We start from the raw sequence: 24,214 nt of genomic DNA on the forward strand, positions 1-24,214 counted from the left end.
AATATTGTGAAAAATAACTTAGAAACAAAATAAAAGATGAATTTCTTACTAATTGTCTCTTAGTTATATTGAAAAGAAAATTACTAAAAAATTTGACACAAATTCTATTATTGGTGAATTTTATGATACGAAGATTTGACCACTTCATTAATAAAAAGTATACATATATTTTTTTTTTATTTTAAAATATATTCTCTGTCGGTATATTTTTGTAATACATCTTATATTATATAATTTTTTTACATAATTTTTAATATTATATGTATTTTTAGCCCCATAATATCATTTCTGAATCCGTCCTGCCTGGTACCTTCCGCCGAAGACATTATTAATTTATTTGGGATTCCTGGAAATTTTTCCTTCGTCTTGATAAGTAACGACATTTCAACATTAAACGGAATTGTCATTCCATCAAAACTGATAAGGAAAGATGAAAACGATTGATGGGGCACCAGCCAACACGCATTTGTATTTTTTAAAATTAGAGATATAATATTTTTCTATATAATCAATTAGAGTTTAATATTAGATAAAAATTTAAATACAGTTAACCTTACGTGAAATTAATAATTAAATTTTTTTTAAATAATTTGATAGATTTAACTAAATTATAATTTATACCTCTTAATTATCAACTTCACATGAAAGTAACTGTACCTAAATTTACACTTTAATTTTAATATTCTAAATTCTGATACTATAAAATATTTTACACAATATTCAATTACATTCGGATTTTTATTACAATTTATGCAATCAATTAAAAAGATAATTATTTTTACTACCATATATAACATTGTTTACTTTGATGCATAATTATAAAAACTGAATCGAATTCATTAGTTTGACCAAAAAATTAGTGAACCGAATTTTTAACTAGCCCAATCTAGTTGTAGAATCATTTAAGGATGAGAACAAGTCAAATTCGATGAGAACTGATAAAAAATTGGTTCAACCAAATTGTTTGAATGAAAATTTTAAAAGTGATGAAGATGTGATTCGAATTCGGATCCTCTTTATTAGAGCAATGCTAGGGGGCCAGCAATTTTTGTAATTGGTAGTCATCAAATAGCCATCAATAATGATTTAATGATGTGAGATTTGTGTGAAATTTCATTCAATGACTCTTCTTTCTCTACTGGTTACATGCTGGCCAAAATTCAATAAAATTGCTGGCCAAGACTTTTCCTATATCTATATGTCCCTTTTATTGACCCAATCATCATTAGAAAGGTTTGCATAGAACTCTAAGGTGAAATTTGTCTTCGTTATGATCGAGTTTAGGCTAAACTTACCTTGATTCTTGCAGTTATAAGAATCATTTTGGTCTTGTAAGTTTTAGTTGGTCAATAGTAATCTTTTAAAGATAAACAAATGTGAATCAATTTACTCGTTTGACAATGGAATATAATTAAATTGAAAAAATTAAAAAATTACAAATTAATCAATAAGCTGTGGAAAGCCTTTTCACTCCTAACTAGCTAGACTAACAATTCGATCTCATTATGACTCTTGATTGGAGTAGTAGATACAATATTATTGGATTCCACCACAATCACACTACCACTTGAAGTTGTACTAGTAGTGTACGTATTTGATGAATCTTGAGGTGAATGATCATGAGCAGCAGTGAAACCATTGTCCATCAAGTATTGAAATGGATTCGAAGGTTGTGGAATTTCTTCAGAGCCTTCCAACATTTTCACGACAGCACTCATCATAGGCCTTAATCCTGGCTTATACTGAACACACCACAAAGCTACCTTAACCGTTCTTTCTACCATCTCCTTATGTTTCTCCAACAATAATTCAGACACTAATGTTGAATCCTGTAATTCTCCAGCATCAAATTTTTTCCAAACCCACATTGGAAACCACTCTTGGCTTTCTGGAACATTATTATCAACATTTCTTCTCCGACCTATGATCTCAAACAACAACATTCCAAAGCTATAGACATCGCACTTGTGAGTCACCGGGAACGGCATCCATAGCTCCGGCGCAGCGTAACCGGGGGTTCCCCTGCCTCCTCCTCCACCGGTCATAGATATATGAGTGTTATCCCTGTTATAAAGCATTGCCAAACCAAAATCCGCAACCTTAGGATTGAAATTCCGGTCCAATAAAATATTGGCCGGTTTAATGTCATAGTGAATAATTCTTTGTTGGCAGTCTTCATGCAAATAAGCAATGCCTCTTGCAGTTCCAACCGCTATCTCATGAAGCTTTTCAAATCCTAACGTCTTGTTTTCTTTTAACAAATACTTGTCAAGAGATCCATTTCCCATGTACTCATAAACCAATGCTGTCAAGTTTTCTTCAAAACAAAAGCCATATAACCGAACAAGATTGAAATGGTGGATTTTACCAAGTGTTCCCATTTCTGCCATAAACTGGGCTTGACTTCTTTTGTCACAATTTCCATGCAGGACCTTCACGGCTACCATGGCGCCATTGAAAATCCCTTTGTAAACAGCACCGAAACCTCCTGACCCCAACAAATTAGAGTAGTTATCGGTTGCAATTTGTAACTGCTGATCAGTGAATCTTACTGGCTTCTCCCTTTCGATATCATTCAAGAATTTTTCTATAGTGAGCGTAGCAAATTGTGGTTGTTGCTGGTGATGCGTCTGGAACTTAGGTATGTCCTTCTTCAAACTTCGGCGGCATTTTAAATACAAACTCACTAGGACGCCCAACGCCATAACTGCAATGTTTTTGCCATCAATTAGAAACAAAAAAGTAACAATGAACCATATTAGCATTTTTCTTACTGATTTAATTGCATCAAAAGCCAGTACTAATATTTGTATGGATATTGTTAAGATTAGAAAAGTAAAATAATTTTATGAATTAATGCTATGTCGGTGTAAAATAATTTCGTATGCATCTAATTATGTAAAGTCATATTAGTAAAAATAAGTATTTTTTATATTCACCACATGAATAGTCATTTAAAAGAACTAATGTGATTGCAGGATTGTGTAAAACTCTTTAAACTGTAGTTGTATTAAAATTAAATTCTAATTTTATATAAAAAAACTTACAGCTTTTTATATTTTTAATGATATTAAATGTAAAGAAAAATCATTTCTGTAAAATATTTTTATTTATTCGAGTATTCTTAGTTCAACTACTTATGTACATTAAAAATTAATCATCAATCAACTATCTATCATACAAATATACGTATTTGATATTCATAACAAATTTTAATATATTAATATAAAAAAATTTGATTATTCGATTTTTGCAGATATGATTATTCTACAAAAGCAGATTTAATTATTCTTAATCACTAATTATTTTAACATGCATAAATATACAGAAACGTATAATATATAATTAATTTTTTATATTTATATAAAATTTGTTCTTAATTATCAAAACCCTTTAAATCATATGAAAAACCAAAAAGTGCATATTTAATTTTACATGAAAAACTCTCTTTTAAACCAACAGTATACAATAATAAAAAAAGAAGATATCTTATCACAGGTTAAAATCCTACCTCCGCCGGCGATAGAAAAATTTACAACTACAAAAGTGGGCCGCGCTAGATCCGTTGCCCATGAGTTGTCCGGCGTGCTCGCCATAAGAGCTTGAAACTAAATGTAACTGTGATAGTGAGGAACAAATGCTAGAAGCAGCAAAGTACGTTGTGGAATAATTTATATTCAATCTCCCACGTTCAGTATATATTGGGATGGATTGGAACGAAATTAAAGACTTCTTGCTGAAATTCTAATACTCCTCTCTGAAATTTCTACACAGAGAACCAGATTAGTCTAATTTATCTATAGTAATAGATGCAGATAAATTGGTAAATTTAAAAAATAAAAAAATAACAGAATTAGACTTTAAAATAGACTTTGAAAGTTGAAATTGTAGGGTATCGGAATTTTAAAATTTATGAAATATAGTACCGATATAAAAGAGTTGAAAAATATAAGTGCTGATATTAGAGACATAGAATGGTTTCATGACATCAGTTGACATAAAATATTTTTAAGTAAAAAAATATATATATCAACAAAGAAAGAAACAACAAAAGGAAGCAGCTTGACTACTATGTTTCTGTAAATAGAGAGAGGAGAGTAATACCCTCGTGACAAGGAGAATACAAGTCTCACCTTCGGAAAGAGCTCCTCAGAAGTTAAATGGAATTATAACATGATTCTCTGCATATTGAATTACAGAAAAGCTCTGCATATGCTTTACAAGTTCATTAACCAATAAACCCTCAAAATGCGCTGCAACCCTACGTCCAATACATGCGCTATATAACTACCAAATTTAAAAGATTTGTTTTCTTTCTTCGTTCTTCTTCTCGTTCTTCTTCTTCTCGTTCTTCTCTCCTTATTTCTAGATTTGTTTCGTTCTTCATTCTTCTCCTTCTTCTTCTTCTTCTTCTTCTCGTTCTTCTTCTTCTTCTTCTTCTCGTTTTTGTTTATTGAAATCAAAGTTTGGATTCGTTTTGAAGATAATGGTTGATTCAACGTCAGATTCTTAGCTGAATCAGGGCGAAGTGGATTATGAATTTGAATCTAACGAAGTTTCTGAGGTTTGATTTACATATGTTTACTCTGAATTTTGTTGTAGTAATTTGTATAGCATTGTGTAGCTGAATAATTCGTGAACATTGACTGTGAGACTAACGCGTCAACATAAATCTGTGGATTGAATGTAATGTATTAGTTTTGATTGATTATCTGGAATTTATAGCAGACGCTCGGGTGTAGATCAAAACTTTTTTGGGTGTATTTGTTTCGGTAGTGTGGGTGTATTTACATTTATGGCTTTTTCTGTTATTTTAGCTGTTGTTGTCGTTCGGGTGTATTATATCAGACATGATTGGGTGTGTTTTTTGTTTTTTGTGACGGTGTATTGTGCAGCATGTGTGTTTACAACTTATGGCTTTTATTTTCATTTTAGTTGAGTTGGTGCCATTCGGGTGTATTATATTTGCAATAGTTGGGTGTATTTATAGTTTTTGACATGGTGTATTCTGCAGCCTCTCTCTGTTGTTGATGACCAGTTTATTCCGAAGGTTGGAATGACCTTTACCACCCTTGAAGATGCTGAAAAAATTTACAGGAACTACGCCAAGGTTGCAGGTTTTTCTACAAGAGTTCGGAGCACAAATAGAAAGGAAAACGAGATTAAGAATCAATTGATTACATGTAGCAGAGAGGGAAAATGAAAATCTAAAATATCTCCGACCGAGAAGACGAATCTGACAGCCGGTTTAAACTGTCCTGCAAGAATTTATATATACACATATAAGGATGTTGGTGCTTGGATCATTTCAAAGGTTGTGCTGGATCATTCACACCCCTGCTGTCCAAGTAAAGCAGAGATGCTCAAACAGCACAGAGAACTAAGCATGTCCATTCGTCGTACAATAGAGAATAACGAGGAGGCCGGTATCAGACCAAGCAAAATCTACCAATCATTTGTTGCGGCTACCGGGGGTCACCGCGAGTTAAATTTTATCGAAAAGGACGTGAGGAATTACATTACCAGGGAAGTGCGGAATGTTTCTGAACAAGAAGATGCAAAGGAATTCGGGAAATATTTGTTAAGAATGAAAGAGAAGAATAAGAATTTCTTTTTTGAGCTTGAACTCGAGGAGGATCAATCGATTAAGCTGGCTTTTTGGGCCGATGCAAGAAGTAGAGCTGCCTTTGAGTATTTCGGAGATGTCATTTCATTTGACACCACCTACAATACAAACAGGTAACAAACTGCCCCTGTTTATGATGCTAAATTAATGTATTTTTATGAATCCGCAGCAGAGTTGTATATTGGCTGTTTTTTGGGTGTATACGAAGCATGTGTTGGGGTGTACCTAATGATTTTGCATTCTGCACTATGGTAATTTGTTTCAGGTATAATTTGGTCTGTGGTTCTTTTGTCGGGGTGAATCACCACGGTCAGTCAACACTTCTCGGATGCTCTTTGATGAAAAACAAAGAAATTGAATCATTCAAATGGTTATTTCAATGTTGGCTTCGTTGCATGGGAGGAAACGCTCCCAAAGGGTTTCTCACCGATCAATGCGCATCAATTAAAAGGGCTTTAGAGGCCTGTATGCCAACAACAATTTACTGTTGGTGTATTTGGCACATCATGAAGAAGATTTCAAGCAAATTAAACGGTTACAAGGGACATGCAGATATTGAACAAGAAATGAGCCAAGTTGTTTTTAACTCTCATAGCAAAGACTCATTCGATAGGAATTGGAATGATTTTCTGCTGAATTTTGGTCTTGTGGAGAACAAGTGGCTTTCAGGTAATGTTTGTTTAAAATCTGCAGCAAAGGTATAAATTGCATGTTTTTTCGGGTGTATTTATAGTCTGTGTTTGGGTGTATTCTGCTGATCTGTATGAAGACCGTCATATATGAGTTCCTATCTATCTGGATCACCACTTCTGGGCAGGGATGAGAAGCACACAAAGGAGCGAGAGCATGCATTCATTTTTTAACAAGTTTATCACCCAGAACAGCTCGCTTATTCAGTTCGTCAAACAATACGATAATTGCCTCGGAAGCAGGGAGCAAGCAGAGAGAGAATCAGATGCTACAGATTTTCATACGGTCATACCGTGTGCAACCAAATCCTCCATTGAAGTTCAGTTTCAAGATGTGTACACTCATCAAAAGTTTAGGGAAGTCCAAGCGCAATTCAGAGGAAAGGCGAATTGCATCACCAGATTAACGAATTCCGCTCTAGGCTATTCAGTATACGAAGTTGGAGAACAAGTTTCCAGCTCAATATTCAACAAGTTTGTGGTTACTTACGACTCAGTTGCAGCCGAGGTAAAATGCCAATGCTTATTATTCGAGTCGAGAGGGATACTGTGTCGTCACGCATTAAGCGTGTTAAGCTTTGAACAAGTAAGCCAGGTGTCACCTAGATATATACTAGAACGATGGAGCAAGAAGGTAAAGAGGCGACACACACACATCAAGAGCAGCCATGACGAGCCACTGATGGAGCCAAGAAGCAAGAGGTTTGACCAATTGGTTTTTCGTTCGCAAAATATTTGCGAATTTGCATCCGAATCGGAGAAGCTGACTGTAATTCTGCACCGTGCATACGATAACGTCATGGCTGAGATGGAATCATTAAAAGCCAAAAGGAAGGGGACATCTTCTTTATCCCACGAAGACGCCAACTTGGAATCCGTTAACGAGCTTCGAAGCCCGCCAAGGATCCGAACAAGAGGACGTCCAAAAAATAGGCTAGGTTCAAAGTTGGACAAACAGATTGCAAATGCCACAAAGAAGAAGAAAATGAAAGTTTTAAGCGAGGTAAAAGTAATGTTCTTTAAATTTGTGGTGATTGAGTTTATTTTTCTCGTTAATAGTTTAGCTAATATGTGAGTGTTATATTCAGATAAACCTGTTTGATGCTGCATCAGTGTTGCATTCAAATTCCAGCCAATATCAAGGACATGTTATGAATTATCAGTTTACGGTACCAGCAGCAGGGGATAACTCTTTGGGTGTATAGTTTTACAGAATATGGGTGTAAAAGCACTGTTTCTCTTGGGTGTATTTTTGTGAATTCACATTTTACATTTTAAGTGTTTAGGGTTCAAGGTTTTAGTCTCAAAGCATCATGGGGGGATAGATTTCAGGGTGTATATTCAACTTTATTTGGGTTTAAAAAATCGCAGGTTATGGGTGTATATTTGATTTGATATTTTTCTTCATATTTTAGTACGTGTAATTCATACATTTTGAATACAGCACAGACAATTTAACAGCACAAACAGTTTGGGTGTATATTTTAAGCAATCTTGGGTGTATATTAAACTTCCGTTGGGTGTAAAATTTATAATTTGTGTTTAGATCTGCCTTGATGTTTTCCTTCATATTTAACCACCTGTAATACAGCTTTTGAATACAGCACAGACAGTTTAACAGCACATATAGTTTAACTATGGAAAAAAATTTCATTGAATAGAAGTTGTTTATAAATGGCAAGTTTTTACAGCATTTGTTCAATTTACAAACTAGCTAGCAGTTGGATTACACATTTTCTATATCAGTAGAATTTATCTGACAAAACGGACTCAATAATACGGAGGATGGCTTCGACAGTCTTATTACATTACTCGCTCTAATTGCTTCATCTCTCTCTTTACTCATTTCATTGAATAGTATCCGCGAAGCATACTCCACTCTATAGTGGTCCACCTCGTCCTACAATTAAAAAGTATATTCTGTTTAAACAGCAATATTAATTCAGTAAAGTAATACAGAGTTATATAGTTCTAAAGACAGTTACCTGTTTTCAATTATCCCATTCATACTTTCCCTTTTTAATGTTTTCCGGCTCAATTAACTCAAGCCACTTCATAACGTAGATAGCGCAGTCATATCTGAAATGAAGAAAATAAATTACGAATCTCATTTAGGAAAGTTTAATGTTTAGAGTCACAAATTTATACGTTGATTTTTGGCCTGATATCTTAACGTATGATGCTTTAATTTCCTTCTCCTTCTCGCCTTTCCTCAGAGGTTCCCCGCCAACATATGCTCTCATTCTTGAAATTACATATCCCTTAAATACCAAAACAAATCAGTAATACACCCGAATGAAATACACCCAAATGAATGCAAACAATGATTATTTAGAACATACTAAAGATATAAAATACACCCAAATGAATGCACAAGATACAACCAACTGAATAAACAACATACACCCAATTTGATTAACAAAATACACCCAAATGGTACCACAAAATACACCCAAATGGTACCACAAAATACACCCAAAGGAGAACACAGAGCCAACTTACAGTGAATTTATTAAGCTGCTTTCTCTGATCGCTTGGAGCTTTCTTGTGTAGCGGGTCAAGTATATGAAATCTCCGCTTTCTTGTATCAATCACCGATAACCACCAATGGTCCGCGTGGCAAACAGGTGCAAAAATCTGAAGGATTGCCATATTTCAACAGTGTGTTATTTTATTTGGCATATAAGTAAAGAACGGTACTAACAAATTTTACAAATGAAAACTTACATATGGATGCGAAGTTAAAACTGATTGTTCTTACACCCATAGATATGATTCAGATACACCCATAGATATGATTCAGATACACCCATATATATCAGTCAGATGCACCCATAGATATGAATCAGATACACCCAACAATTTATGCCATATACACCTAACAAGTTACTCCATATACACCCACTAAATTATGCAATATACACCCAAGAACAACCAATATTACAAGGACAAAAAATATCAGAATAGTTGCAACAGTTGATTATATTACACTATATCAGTTCAAAAATTTACATCCAACAAATTATGCCATATATACCCAACAAATTACGCAATATACTCCTAAAAATCAGTTACGAGAAGAACTAGAACAAAAAGATCAGTAAAGCGTAGAATAACTAAGAAGAACAGTAAAACCTAGAACCACGAAGAACATTAAAACGTAGAACAAGAAGAATATTAAAAACAGTAAAATGAGAGATAGAACAAGAATAACAGTAAAACCTAGAAGAACGTAGAAGAACAGTAAAACCTAGTTCTTCGATTTTGAAATGTGAAAAATCTACAAGATGAGTAAAATAGTAACGTACCTTGAGTAATATTTCTTTGTTTTCTCTTGAAATTGTTGATCGAGAGTTCTATCTTTTGTTGATGGTTTCTGCTAATCTCTGCGACGAGTTATATCTTTTCGGTTTGGAATGTTACTCGAAGTTTGAAGGTTTGTGTTTTGTTCGAAGGAGAAGTGGAAGAGTGCGCCATAACGAGCGCCTTTTGCGAAGCGTAACGGTTGAGTTATGCGCGTGGCACTGACGCTCCATTCAAAGGGAGTGAGTGCGCGTGTCTTTATCTTGGATTGGGCCAACTTGTAACACTTGTAGGCCTTTTTTGTTTGTATGTGTAACAGTCCCCATTGAATTATTTGAATAATACAATGCAATGTTGTGTTGAGAACTTTTGCCTTTGGGTTTGACTCAATAAATAAATTAAATATAAGAGAAACCTCTATCCCGCAGCTTCATCAAAAGTAGGAGAAATTACTTTAAAGTTTAAACCACCTGTTTACGAAAATAGATGTTTTCAATTTTCTTTTATCAATTGTGTTGTAAAATATAATTGTTTATTTTTACATTTTTTAAATAAAACAAAAAGATATGTAAAAAATATCAAATAATAAAAAATTAACAGAATTTACTTTCCATATTTATCATATAAAAAATAACAATTATGTTACGTGTAAATTAAAATCAGCCATCAAAGTCAACCACCATATAAATATATATTGAAATATATATACATATTAAAAATAAATTAAACTACACATGTATTTATATACAAGTATATTAGTAACTGATTTTAATATACAAATATCATGTATAAATGATTAATAAAATTTAGAGAAAATATCATTCCCCTCCCCTACGAGATACTAAAATGACACTCTTCTCCCCTCTATTTATAAAATTTATATTCCTCTCCCTTATAACTTTTAAAAAACTTCCTCCTTAATCCGTTTTAAATTTTTTGTGTTAATTAATGTTAACTTTATTCATTTTTCAAGAAAAAATAAATTATTTTTTATAAAAATATCTTTTAGCAAAAATTTTATTTTTTATCATTAAATTTTGCTAACCAAAATACTCTTTGATAAATTATTCTTTTATTCATTAAATTGTATTTTTATCAAAATATTTTTAAAAAAATTTAATAATTAAAATTTTTTTCTAAGATACCCTTTAACAATTTTTTAATTATTAAATTATAATTTTACAAAAATTTTTTTAACAATTTTTTATATTTTACTATTAATTTTATGATATTAATATATATTATTTTAACATTAAATAAAAATTCTTAGTAAGATTATTTTTCAATATAAATATATATTAATTGTTATACATATTAACAATAGTAAGATTTTTTTATTTAATATTAAAATAATATATATTGATACGAAAAAATTAATAGTAAAATATAAAAATAATTATTAACAAAAATTTTGGTAAAATTATAATTTAATAATTAAAAAATCATTGAAGGATATTGTAAAAAAATAATTTAATTATTATTTTTTAAAAAATATTTTAGTAAAAATATAATTAATTAATAAAAAATAATTTATTAAAGAGTATTTTGCTAAGCAAAATTTAATGACAAAAAGCTAAAATTTTAGTTAAAGGGTATTTTTATAAAAAATAATTTTTTTTTAAAAAAATAGATAAAGTTAACATTAGTTAACACAAAAAATTTAAAATAGATTAAAGATGAGATTTTTTAAAAGTTATAAGAAAAGGAATATACATTTTATAAATAGAGGGGAGAGAAATATCATTTAACATCTCAAAAAAGAGGAAAGCGATATTTTTTCTAAAATTTGTTATTTTTTATTAATATTTAATTAATATTTTAAATATTAATAATTTGAAAATAAAATATTAATTTAAAATATTGATTTTCTTGTGACTATTGAAAATATTGATTAGTATTAATAAAATGTATTCATCCTCGACATTTTTCTTGCATATCATCGAAGGAAGATTCGGCTAACTAAAACGGTAAAACCTCTTCACGCGGAACGTGTAACGACCGCAAGAAGTTGTTAGTCAGTAAGGCCTTAATACTCGTCCGGCCGATTTAGCCCGTCTCAGCAGTGTTCAAGCTCGCTGGTTCTTCAATGGCCTTCAGCAACTATGGCAATTCAGAACAAATAGGTGAGTGGAGTTATTAGAAATTCATGTGTTAGAATCCGTTTCAGAGTCATACCAAAAAAAAAAAAATCCGTTTCAGAGGTTTTAAAAGTAATTTTTTTAATTTTTGACTTATAAAAAGTAGTAGTATTAATGTTTGATACAATTTTTAAAATTAAATTGTAACTTTCTAAAAAATTATTTAGAAGTTGATAGATAAGTAAAAAAAATGACTTCTCTCATAATAAAAAGTTTTTTATTACATTTTTTTAAAATAAGTATTTTTAGAACTAAAAACCTAAATACAAAATAACTTGTTTATAAATTACTTTTAATATAGACATTTATTATTTAAACTATTTTAAAAAAAAAGTTTAATAATTAAAGTCTAATTTGGGTAAACAGTTTAATTAAGCTCTTTTTGAAAAAATAGCTTAAACAACAAATGGTTGTATTAAAAATAGTTTATAAATAAATTATTTTGTGTTTGGAATTTTAGTTTTAAAAATGTTTATTTTATAGAAATGTGATAAAAAATAGTAGTATTATGAGAGGTCACTTTTTTTAAATTTCTCTATAAAATCCTAAATATCTCCTTAAAAAGCTGCAATTTGATTTTAAAAATTGTACCAGACATTAATACTACTACTTTTCATAAGTCAAAAACTTAAAAAAATTATTTTTAAAATTTTTCAAACGGACCTAAGTTATTTATCCAAACTGCACCTTTATTGTTGTTGTAATTTAACATTCTTCAAGATTTTTTTAAGATTAAAATATTATTTTAATTGTTAAAAAAAGTTAGAATATTTATTTTAAAAAAAAAGTTTCAGATGATCGAACTCTTAACCTTTCGAATCTAGAACTCTAATACCATGTCATGAACCTACTCATCCCAAAAGCGTAACCTGACAGGATAATGTAATACTAATAGTTATATCTCTAATACTTCCTAAACTTTCATTGTACACATTGTATGCTTAGGCCATTAGCTCTCTATACTTTTTTTATTATAATTTATCTTGTATGTTACACGAATATTTTTAATTAAACTATTTATTTTAAAAAAGTTGTAATTGATAACATGCAGTTACATATAATAAGAATATATTTTTAATCTTTAGTCATTGTGTATTCTTCCCACAATTTTAAATTTTTATCTATAATAATACTACCAGAAATACAAACTTTAATTAAAAATAAAATAGCTAAACTCCAAAATAATTGTGGTAACAATGCTTTTGCCACGAATAAGCATTTATATCTCTAGAATAATTCAACCTTGTACTTTAGAATAGTCAAACTTGTAATTAGTCCTTAATGTATATGTAGGTTGAGGGATATTACCAGAAACTAAAAAAAAAAAATCAAATCTACATTATACAAATAATCAAGGCCAATTTTATGGTGCCTGTAATTTTGGTGTCGAAATTACCGAAATTATCTTTTATGGTAAGTTTTAAATATTAAAAAATTATTTATTTTTATATTTTTTAATTTAAATATTAAAATTTATCTCATTTTAATAAGTTAGGCAAATATATATAGGCACCATAACATGCACCAATAATCAATTTTGTTTACAATAATAAAATAAAAATCTTTCATGAGATGCCATAGTCCCTCTAAATTGGATCAGCAATTACAATATTGGAGTCCACAGCAATCACAGAAGAGTCACAATAACTACTTGTAGTTACAGTTGTCGTACTATTGCAATTATACGATGAGTATCGGTGTGGAAGAGCAGCAGTGAAACCATTGTCCATCAAGTATTGAAATGGATTCGAAGGTTGTGGAATTTCTTCAGAGCCTTCCAACATTTTCACGACAGCACTCATCATAGGCCTTACTTAATCCTGGCTTATACTGAACACACCACAAAGCTACCTTAACCATTCTTTCTACCATCTCCTTATGTTTCTCCAACAATAATTCAGACACTAATGTTGAATCCTGTAATTCTCCAGCATCAAATTTTTTCCAAACCCACATTGGAAACCACTCTTGGCTTTCTGGAACATTATTATCAACATTTCTTCTCCGACCTATGATCTCAAACAACAACATTCCAAAGCTATAGACATCGCACTTGTGAGTCACCGGGAACGGCATCCATAGCTCCGGCGCAGCGTAACCGGGGGTTCTCCTGCCTCCTCCTCCACCGGTCATAGATATATGAGTGTTATCCCTGTTATGAAGCTTTGCCAAACCAAAATCGGAAACCTTAGGATTGAAATTCCGGTCTAACAAAATATTGGCCGGTTTAACATCATAGTGAATAATTCTTTGTTGGCAGTCTTCATGCAAATAAGCAATGCCTCTTGCAGTTCCAACCGCTATCTCAAGAAGCTTTTCAAACCCTAATGTATTGTTTTCTTTTAACAAATACTTGTCAAGAGAACCATTTGCCATGTACTCATAAACCAACGCTGTCAAGTCTTTTCCAAAACAAAATCCATATAAGCGAACAAGATTGAAATGGTGGAGTTTACCAAGCGTTCCCATTTCAGCCATAAACTGTGCTTGAATGATCTTGTCAGAAGTTTCATGCAGAACCTTCACAGCCACCATGGTGCCAGGGGCGGAGCTTAGTTAAGACAAGGGGGGCCACGGCCCCAAACTTTTGTAAAAAAATTAGTAGTATTTTTTTAAAAAATAAAAAATAGTTCATTTGGCTCAAATACTTTACTATGACTTAAAATATCAAAGTTTAATCTTCATTTCTTACTTTTATTGCACAATAGTTTTTATGAAAAAAATCAAAAAATTGATGCATTTTTAAGAAGAAGGCTAATATTCAAGAAGGAGAACATATAATTTTTATAATATCAACCCTTGTAGGTAGTTCTTCTACTTTAATGAATTACGAAGAAAGTGAGATACAACCTTTAAATATTTAAAGAGTTGCATCTAATAATTTTGACCTTAATTCTTTAGAACGAAACACTGAAAAACGACTTTAAATTTGGCAATGTCACCCAAATCAGAGAGATGAAGTGTTAGACGAACTTATCTTAAATGAGATCCATATAAAAAACATCTTGACAATTATCTTCTATCTGACTCCCAAAATTTTATTTCAAGCTCTGCCACTGCATGGTGCCACTGAAAATTCCTTTGAAAACTGTTCCAACCCAACCCCCCCAGCCTAACAAATTGGTGTAGTTATCGGTTGCAATTCGAAGTTGCTGATGAGTGAATCTGATTGGCTTCTCATTTTCGATATCATTCAAGAACTTTTCTATAGTGAGCGCAGCAAATTGTGGTTGCTGCTTGTGATGCCTTTGGAACTTAGGTATGTCCTCCTTAAAACTTCCCCGGCATGCTAAATACAACCCAACTAAGAGGCCCAACCCCATTACTGCGTTGTTTTGGCCATCAATTAGAAACCAAAAAATTAAACTAACACACAACAACATAAGGCTAATTAAGCTAATTGCATTTCCGCTCAAGATATTTTATGCAACAATCCACCAATAAAATAGAGAATGATGATCAAAATATAAATATTAAAAAGAGGAGTGTTAGGGTCAGTAAGTTTTGTAATTTATAATCATTAATTAGTAAGTATTAGTATTTTTAATGGTGTGAGATTTCATTCAATAATGTGAAATTACTCACTTTTCTTTTGCTGATTAAGTACGACTAAATACCCATTTTGGTCTTGAGATTCACGCGATTACTCATTTTCGTTCCTGAAATTTAAAATTACCTATATTGGTCCTCGAGATTCAAGTTCGAGTACCAATGTGGTCCCTCAACTATTTTCGACGATGATAAAGCAAACGAAATGCTAAGATGACACCCCTCTATCACGCTAGACACTGCAACGGCTAACTGATGTGACGAGAGTTGTATTTGTATTCAATTTAGTTCCTGAAATCCTAATTATCTTATTATTTATCTGAGTTATAATGACAAAGTTTCAACAAGTGGGACTAAATTGGATACAAATACAATTCTCACCACATCAACTAGTCGTTACAGCGTCTAACGTGACAGGAAATGTGTCATCTCAGCACTTCATTTACCTAATCATCACCGGAAAGAATCAAAGGACTATATTGGTGCCCAAACTTAAATATGAAGGATCAGTATAGATAATTTTAAATTTTGGAGACCAAAATGAGTAATCGCATAGATCTCAAGGACTAAAATGGGGTATTAATCGATTAAGTATTGGCCAAATTTTAATAAACCTAGATTTTTCTACTAGAAACTCAGGTTGTCATGATGGAGATACAGAAAAACTTAACCTGATGGAAACATTATAACCTATTATTGGTTAAAATATTTGGTTGATAGCCTTTTTTATTTTATTAAATTAAATAAGTGTAACTAAAAACATGACATATATATTAATACAGCCATGTCTTGGTTTGTTATGTTAACATTCTACTAGTCATAATTTAATGAATCATATTAGCATTTACTGATTTACTAAAATAAAAAATCAATACTAATATTTATATGGATTTTGTTAAGATTAGAAAAGTTGAATAATTTTATATTGAAAAACTAAAGTTTTTATGTTCCTAATGAGATATTAAATGCCAAAAAAAGTCATTTCTATAAAACATTTTATTTATTTGAGTATTCTTAATTCAAGTACTACTGAATATAAAAAAATTAATCTCTAATCAACTATTGAAATATACGTATTTGATATTTATAACAAATTTAATATATTGACATAAAAAAAGTTTGATTATTAGATTTTTGTAGATATGATTATTCTATCAAAATAGATTTAATTATTTTTAATCATTGATTACTTTAACATGCATAAATATACAGAAATGTATAATATGTAATTTAGAAACTAATTTTTTATATTTATAAAATTTGTTCTTAATTGTCAAGACCCTTTAAATTGTATGAAAAAAAAATGCATATTTAATTTTATAAGCAAAACTCTTTTTTAAACCAACAGTATGCGATATAGTAGAGTAGTCTAAAGGCAAGATGCTTTTATCTTTCACATCTCCTGATTTAAACATATATATGGTGTTATATGCGATATCGAAAATTAATTGTCTAATACATACACCTCAAAGGCTTTTATCAAAATCGAATTCGACAATATCAGCATAATTTTAAAGTCCTTTAAAATAGACTTTAAAAACGTTGGGCATCAGAATTATTATGAAAATTATAAAATATAGTATCGATGTTAGAGATATAAAATGGTTTCATGACATCAGCTGACATAAAATATTTTAAGTAAATAAAAAAAAAAACTATCGAGAAAGAAAGAAACAACAAAAAGAAGCAGCATAACTACTATTTTTCTGTAAATAGAGAGAGAATAGTATTATTACTCTCGTGACAAGGAGAACACAACTTTGTCCACCGGAAAGAGCTCCTCAGAAGTTAATCGGAATTATAATGTGTTTCTCTGCATATTGAATAATACAACAGAAGGTTGTGTTGAGAACTTTTGTGTTTACCATATCATAATTCATGGGAGGAAGATTCAGCTAACTAAAACCTCTTCGTAGCATTTATGAAGCTTTTAGTAGCAGCAGCGTTACGGTACTCGCTGGTACCCAGTGTTAGGTGATGATACATGTAAGTAGCGTCGCGTGTGCACTTTGCGTTTGAATTGTTATTGTTCTTGACTTCTTGTAATTCTTGCTTCGTTTCGGAGCAGGTTGGGTCAACTATTCAACTCAATCCGATCCATCACAAAGAAAAAATAAATATTTTAATTAAGGGTTATGCTAGGTAAAAGTTATCACAATTTTAAAACGATATATATATGCACAACAACTCGAGTGAGAGAGTGAGAGAGATAAGCAATTAAATGACAATGTATATATGCAAGAAATATTTTACATTGAAAATAGATACAAATTAAATAAAACTCTATTAAACGGACTTAACTAAATTGGTAGATAAGCAAAATAATTTACGGAATGACCAAGTCGTAGAAAGCTTTCTTTAAGGAGTATATATGTATATATCTTCAGTCACTCCTTACTACACTAAATCAGTCGTTACAATATTGGAGTCCACAACAATCACAGAAGAGTCACAATAACTACTTGTAGTTGCAGTTGTACCTGTTGATCGGAAAAATATTTTTCGATGAAGGCAATTGGTTCGAAATAGTAAAGAGGTCGAAGACATAAGCAGTTTTCGAAAAGATACACGTGCAAGCATTAGACGGAGGTATTCGACATGGATTCGATCTCAAGGCCCTTATTAAATCAAACAAGTTCAATCGAACAAGGTGCTTGAGTCAGGTAATCGAATAAGTTATTCGAATAAGTGGACCGAGCAGTTATGGTAATGGAGGCGTTAAAGGCTTTTATCACGCGAGAAAATCATGGGTAACGTTTATAGGCAAAGAGGCAGGAACAGTTACCAAGGGATCTACATTTAAGGCTGTGATTTTGTAATTAATGATAGTTAATTGGCAGTTACTAAATGTAGATTATAAATAGTAGAAAGTTTTAGGGAATAAGGGTTGGAATTTTAACTCAGAAAAGACATTCAAGCACACTCACATCCCCAGAGAATTCCTGAGTCTGCGATCGAGCTACTTTTCTATAGGGTTCCTTCCACATTTTCTTCTTTCAATTTATTTTCTTGTAAACTTTATCTTTCAAACGTTCTTTACTTTCAATGTCCAATTTACATTTCTACACTTTTAGTTTTCATGTCAAAGCCATTTGACTCAATCGAAGCCATTTTACTGCTTTTTTTTAAATTTCAACGCAAATTTTTCCGTTTTCCGTACATTTGCTTTTTGAAAACTTTATTCATTTGTTTCTTTTGTTGATTTCCAAATTTTATTTTATCTTTTATCCCAAACGCCATCTAATCAAACACACTTTGATGCACTTTTAGAAAACTGGTACTTGCAAAGAGGAGTAGGTTTCGCTCGCAGACCACTAGATATCGAACTACCATCGATTTGCTAAAAATAGACAAAACAAATTAGCACGCCCAGTGGGACAGTTTTAAAAATTTGAAGTGTGTCAAATAAATATTTTTTCGGTGTCATTCGGTGTATGCGATTACGAAGTGGAAAGATCATTCACATGGCTGATGAAATATCAAATGTGAATGGTGGTTCATCCACCAATGATAGCATACCAGTATCTGTGCAACAAGCGAACGTGACTTCACGTTCGGAAGGTGCAATTGGAAGTGAAAGTATAGCAGTTACGACTGTTCAAACTGGGAATGTTGGACGTAATACTCGTCCACGTGGCACTTTGCCACCATTCCAGCCTCCACTAACCGCTGGTTGGCCACTATATGGTCTTCCTCCTACTTATACCCCACCAGTGGGTGGTTTTGTTCCACCTATTCGTTTTGGGAGTGCAAGTGGAGTGAATAATTTTCAAAACCCACAACAGCATTCTGAGTATTCTCGTAATTATAATGTGGGCTCTACTTTGAATGCTGCTAATTCAATGGCAGTATATCGACAACAAGTAGAGGAAATTCATCATGAGTTAGTCAATTTATTGACTCAACAAATGACCACAATTCTGAATCCTATGATGGCTGATCACGAATCAAAATTCAAACGTCTTGCTAGGCAAGTCGAACGAATTGCTCGAATTGTTGATTATGATGAGGGTGAAAGGCATAATGTTAGAGGAAATAATGAAGGATTCGGGAATGAATTTCAAAATGAAAACAATCTTTTTAATGATGAAAATCTCATGTAGTTCCTCGTGGACAAAATGCAGATGAAGTTCTGGCTAGGTTACGTGCTAATCATGGCGGTGAACGTTATCAGGTAACCAAAATTGTGGAAGAAGTACTAAATCGAGTTGGTATGAATGTTGGTTTTATGAACCGACCACACTTTGTGTCTGCTTTCCCTCAAGTTGTTCAAATGGCTGAGGTGCTAAGAGGGGTAAAAAATCCAAAGATAGTCACAAAGTTTGCTGGAAAAGTTGGAGAATCAACTACTGAACATGTTGCTCGATATTTGGTTGAGATTGGAAACTTAGCCAATGATGAAAATTTGAAAATGAAGTTTTTTCCCTCTTCGTTAACAAAAAATGCATTCACTTGGTTTTCGAATCTCAGACCAAATTTGATAGCAGCATGGAATCAGTTAGAAACTGCTTTTCACGCTCAATTTTATCGAGGAGAAATGAATGTAGCGGTTACTGATCTAGTGGCTCTGAAACGTGAAGATGGTGAAACCGTTGATGATTATCTGATACGTTTCAAGAATGCTAGGAGTAGATGCTATGTTTCACTACCTGAGAGTGAGATAGTAAAGATAGCAACTATGGGGCTAGAGTTTTATATGTGCAGAAAGCTGCTTAATGTGTATATCCCTGATTTAGCCCATTTGGCTGAAAAGGTTCGTCAGACTGAACTCATAAAAAAAGAAAAAGAGAAATATAGAAGTGAGCAAAGATCGAAGAGTAAACCCTTTACTCGAAAAGAGAAAGTTGCCTATGTGACTATGGAGTCCTCGGAGGAGGAACTCGATTTCGAAACAGAAGTCGATTTGGCCGAACTTAAGAAAGAACCTATGTATGTTTGTTCTTTACTCAAAAAGCTTCCTAGTAATGAAAAGTCAAATGATTCAAAACTAAAAAGTGAAAAGAAATATAGTTTTGATATTTCGAAATCTGATCAGATTTTTGATGTGTTGCTTAAAGATAAACAATTAATTCTGCCTGAGGGTAGAACTTTACTTTCGGTGAAGGATTTAAAAGGGAAACGTTATTGCAAGTTTCACCAAGCAACAAGTCATTCGACTAACAGTTGTGTTCGTTTCAGAGATTTGATTATGAAAGCAATAATGGAAGGGCGGTTGAAATTCTATGATAGCAAAAAGGAAAGGAAGGTTGATGTTGATCCCTTCGATGTTGATGCCAGCTTTGTCGAGCCATGCTTTGGAGTGAACTTGGTTGGCATGTCCTATGATTTTGATGTGGCTCTTGATAATTTTGAGTCACAAGTGAGATCGGTGTATCCCTGGGCAGGTGACGGTTTATTGGAATTCCTGGTTCAGCAAAAGATTAAAGATCGGGACATATCTCTGTATCCACGATGTAATGTTGTTTTTGATGCCGAAGCAGTGGCAATCTTTGAAAAGGAGAGAATGAAGAAAGAATTGGCTCATAGAGAAGAGCAAGCGTGCTAAAGACAGCCAATTCGGTGCATAGAGGGTCAGAGTTCTAAGACACCTCAACAAAGTGTGGCTGCACCTTTAAGCCGATCTCAGGCTATAGGTGTGTAGTGGATTCAGAACTGCCAGGAATTCCAGAAAAGGGATGCTTTGTATCGAAGCAACCCAGGATGGGGACATCGGGAACCTCCTCGAAATCAGTATCCCTATTATCGTGGTAGAGCCAGAGGGTCTCTGAGAGGCAGAGGAGGAAGGAGAAACTTCAATCAAAATAAAAAGCCTCAAACAGAAGTAAGCAAGGGGGCAACGCCATCTATACATTCCTGAATCGTCTTTCCTTCCGATGGAGAGACTTGTCCAAAGGGAATTTCATCTCCTGCAAAGATGGAAAAGGGCAAGGCGATAGCCCAGTCCTCAGGAGTCGATAAAAACAAAGAAGTCGATGTTGATGAAGAGTACTTTGAAGAAAGGGATGACGACATGATTGGAACGATTTCGATCATTCCAACAGAGTATCTGGGGAAATTCGAAGGTGACCCAGAAGAGGATTACGATATGGAGGATGAGGAAGCCTTTTCATTCATTTGAATTAAAGATGAGCCGGGGTATTTTCTTCGGCCTACTGAAAAACAAATGTCACATCTCCGCCCACTTCATATAACCACTACTTTGAGTGGGATCAAGGTAAACAAAGTCTTGATCGATGGTAGGGCAACAATCAGTCTATTGCCTGAGAGGATGTTAATGAAAATGGGAAAGGACCCTGATGACTTAGTCCCCACAAATATTGCTGTGACTGATTTCAATGGGGCTTCAACTCCAGCGAAAGGGCTGATTACTTTGACTGTGAAGGTTGGATCATCCGAATGAAATACTGTGTTCGTGGTGGTTCTGTCAAAAGCAAGTTATAATACTTTGTTGGGGAGAGATTGGATCCATGGTGTAGGGGCTGTACCTTCTACTGTGCATCAAAGCATGCTTCTTTGGTCAAAGGATGGCATGCCTGAAGTCATCAAGGCAGATTTGAACCTCTATGTCGAACAGCTACACGTTGATTTCAGGATGTATAATCCTAAATTAAAACCTCTGAATGTCGACATGACACTGAATTCTTATAATTGAGAAGGTTGCTACTTGTCCTCGGAAGGTTTGTCTGTGAAGTTGCGTTATCCAGAGTTAGGATTTGCTCCAACTGGTTGGGACTGTCTATCTTGAAGGTCTCTTGGAGATTTTCTTATGGACCAGGTTGAGGAAATTTCCGATTACCTGGTAACTTTACATAATTATTTAATTAGTTTTCATCTTGTAGAAAATAAAGATGATTCTTCTGATGAAGTAGAATCACATAGGGTTATTAGTTTTTTTAATTATAATTGTATCAGCTCGATTTCTTCAGTCGAGTCTTGTCATGATTTAGATATTTCTTCTATATGTAATGAAAGTGATGCTTCGAATCCAATGGGTGATTTAATAGAAAAAGCACATTGTAGTGAAATTCGAAGTGATATTAATAAAGTGAATAATTTTGTTTGTTCTATTTCTAATGAAGTTGTTGATTTCACCTTTGATTGCATCTATGATTTAGAACCTTTGGATTTCGAGAAATATTCTGTAAAAGATGAGGAGCAGTTTAAGGGATTTGAATCTCAAGATCCCTTAGAAGAAATTAATTTGGGAACTGCTGAGGATGTTCGAATTACTTATATTTGCAAGGGACTTGCTGATCCTTTTCGAACTGAACTTTTTCATTTTTTACATGAGTTTAAAGACTGTTTTGCTTGGAATTATCATGAGATCCCCGGTCTTGATCGTTCTCTTGTGGAATATCGATTAGCATTAAAACCAAATAAAAATATTAAAGAAGAAATAGAACGCTTGATTAAAGCAAAATTTATTCGAATTGCACGTTATGTTGAGTGGGTTTCAAATATTGTTCCTGTAATGAAGAAAAACAGAAAGTTGAGGATATGTATTGATTTTCGAGATTTAAATAATGCTACTCCAAAAGACGAATATTTTATGCCAATTGCAGATATGTTGATTGATTCTGCAGCAGAAAACGAAATATTAAGTTTTATGGACGGTTATTCAGGATATAACCAAATCTTCATTGTAGAAGCTGGCGTGTCCAAAACTACTTTTCGTTGTCCTGGGGCGTTAGTCACTTATGAGTGGGTAGTTATGCCTTTTGGTTTGAAGAACGCTGGTGCAATGTATCAGTGAGCAATGAATGCTATTTTCCATGAGTTTATTAGGAAATTTATGAAAGTATATATCGATGACGTTATGGTCAAATTGGTTTCAGTGAATCAACATATTGACCATTTAAGAAAGGCGTTTGTTACCATGAGAAGAAAGGGATTAAAAATGAATCCTTTAAAATGTGCATTTGGTGTGTCGGCTGGAAACTTTTTGGGTTTTGTTGAGCATAAAAAAGGAATTACAATCGATAAAAATAAGACAGATACAATATTGGCATTATCTGCGCCCAAATCGAAGAAAGAAGTGCAATCCTTCTTAGGAAAAGTGAACTATCTTCGAAGATTTATTTCGAATCTTTCTGATCAAACCCGAGTATTTGCACCTTTGGTAAAACTAAAGAATGAATCACTGTTCGAATGGACGAATAAGCATCCATTAGCGTTCGATTCGATTAAAGATGATTTGTTTAAGGCTCCAATTATGGCGAATGTTCGTTCGCATGAGCCCTTGAAATTATACATTGCAGCATCTAAAAATACAATTGGGTGTACGTTAGCCTAAGATGATGAGAATGAGCATGAATGGGCTGTTTATTACCTTAGCCGAGTTCTAACTGATATCGAAACAAGATATTCCCCAATAGAGAAATTATGTTTATCTTTGTATTATGCTTGTATGAAACTTAAATGCTACATGGTGGCTAAATCAGTGAAGGTTATAACACAAACTGATTTCATCAAATATATGTTAAGTTTCCCAATGTTACTGGGACGTCCAGGGAAATGGATGCTAGCTTTGACGGAGTTTGATTTATAATACGTCCCAGCCAAGGTTGTAAAAGGTCAGGTCATTGCAGATTTTCTTGTGGATAATTCGAATAATTTGAATGACCAGGGGACAAATGTAATCGATATCGAGGTCGATTATTGGAAGTTATATTTTGATGGATCGAAGCATAAAGATGGCGCGGGAGTTGGAACTCTTATTATCTCACTAGAGAGGATTTCATCAGAATTCTTGTTTGATTAAAATATCCCTGCTCAAATAATGTGGCAGAGTACGAAGCTTTGATTTTGGGTCTTGAAATATTAATTAGTAAAGGGGCTTTGGAAGTTCAAATATTTGAGAATTTTTAGTTGGTTTTAAAGCAGTTATCAAAGGAATTTAAATGCAATAA

The 24,214-nt window shown here is 32.8% G+C and overlaps 2 protein-coding genes and 1 pseudogene across 3 annotated transcripts; 1 reads left to right on the forward strand and 2 right to left on the reverse strand.

The window, feature by feature from the left end:
• Nucleotides 1-1,377: 1,377 nt before the first annotated feature.
• On the reverse strand, nucleotides 1,378-3,929 carry LOC130976146 (G-type lectin S-receptor-like serine/threonine-protein kinase At5g24080). The gene is made up of 2 exons (XM_057900914.1): nucleotides 3,512-3,929; nucleotides 1,378-2,707 (listed from the first exon to the last, which is right to left on the reverse strand). Exons 1-2 carry the CDS (start codon nucleotides 3,594-3,596, stop codon nucleotides 1,482-1,484), a joined length of 1,311 nt encoding a protein of 436 aa, XP_057756897.1. The 5' UTR covers nucleotides 3,597-3,929; the 3' UTR covers nucleotides 1,378-1,481.
• LOC130976145 (protein FAR-RED IMPAIRED RESPONSE 1-like) lies at nucleotides 2,414-7,830 on the forward strand. 2 transcript variants are annotated; one of them, XM_057900913.1, is made up of 6 exons: nucleotides 2,465-2,641; nucleotides 4,484-4,564; nucleotides 5,015-5,739; nucleotides 5,892-6,295; nucleotides 6,444-7,318; nucleotides 7,404-7,830. In XM_057900913.1, the coding sequence occupies exons 3-6, from the start codon at nucleotides 5,360-5,362 to the stop codon at nucleotides 7,518-7,520; spliced, it is 1,776 nt and encodes a 591-aa protein (XP_057756896.1). In that variant the 5' UTR covers nucleotides 2,465-2,641; nucleotides 4,484-4,564; nucleotides 5,015-5,359; the 3' UTR covers nucleotides 7,521-7,830. The 2 variants fall into 2 exon arrangements, with proteins under 2 accessions (XP_057756895.1, XP_057756896.1); XM_057900912.1 differs by lacking the exon at nucleotides 4,484-4,564 and having other exon boundaries at nucleotides 2,414-2,641.
• A 5,512-nt stretch (nucleotides 7,831-13,342) lies between these two features.
• Nucleotides 13,343-17,093, reverse strand: LOC130974838 (rust resistance kinase Lr10-like; annotated as a pseudogene).
• Between the last annotated feature and the right edge of the window lie 7,121 nt (nucleotides 17,094-24,214).

Source organism: Arachis stenosperma, chromosome 4 (assembly GCF_014773155.1).
Source record: "Arachis stenosperma cultivar V10309 chromosome 4, arast.V10309.gnm1.PFL2, whole genome shotgun sequence".
NCBI lineage: Eukaryota > Viridiplantae > Streptophyta > Magnoliopsida > Fabales > Fabaceae > Arachis > Arachis stenosperma.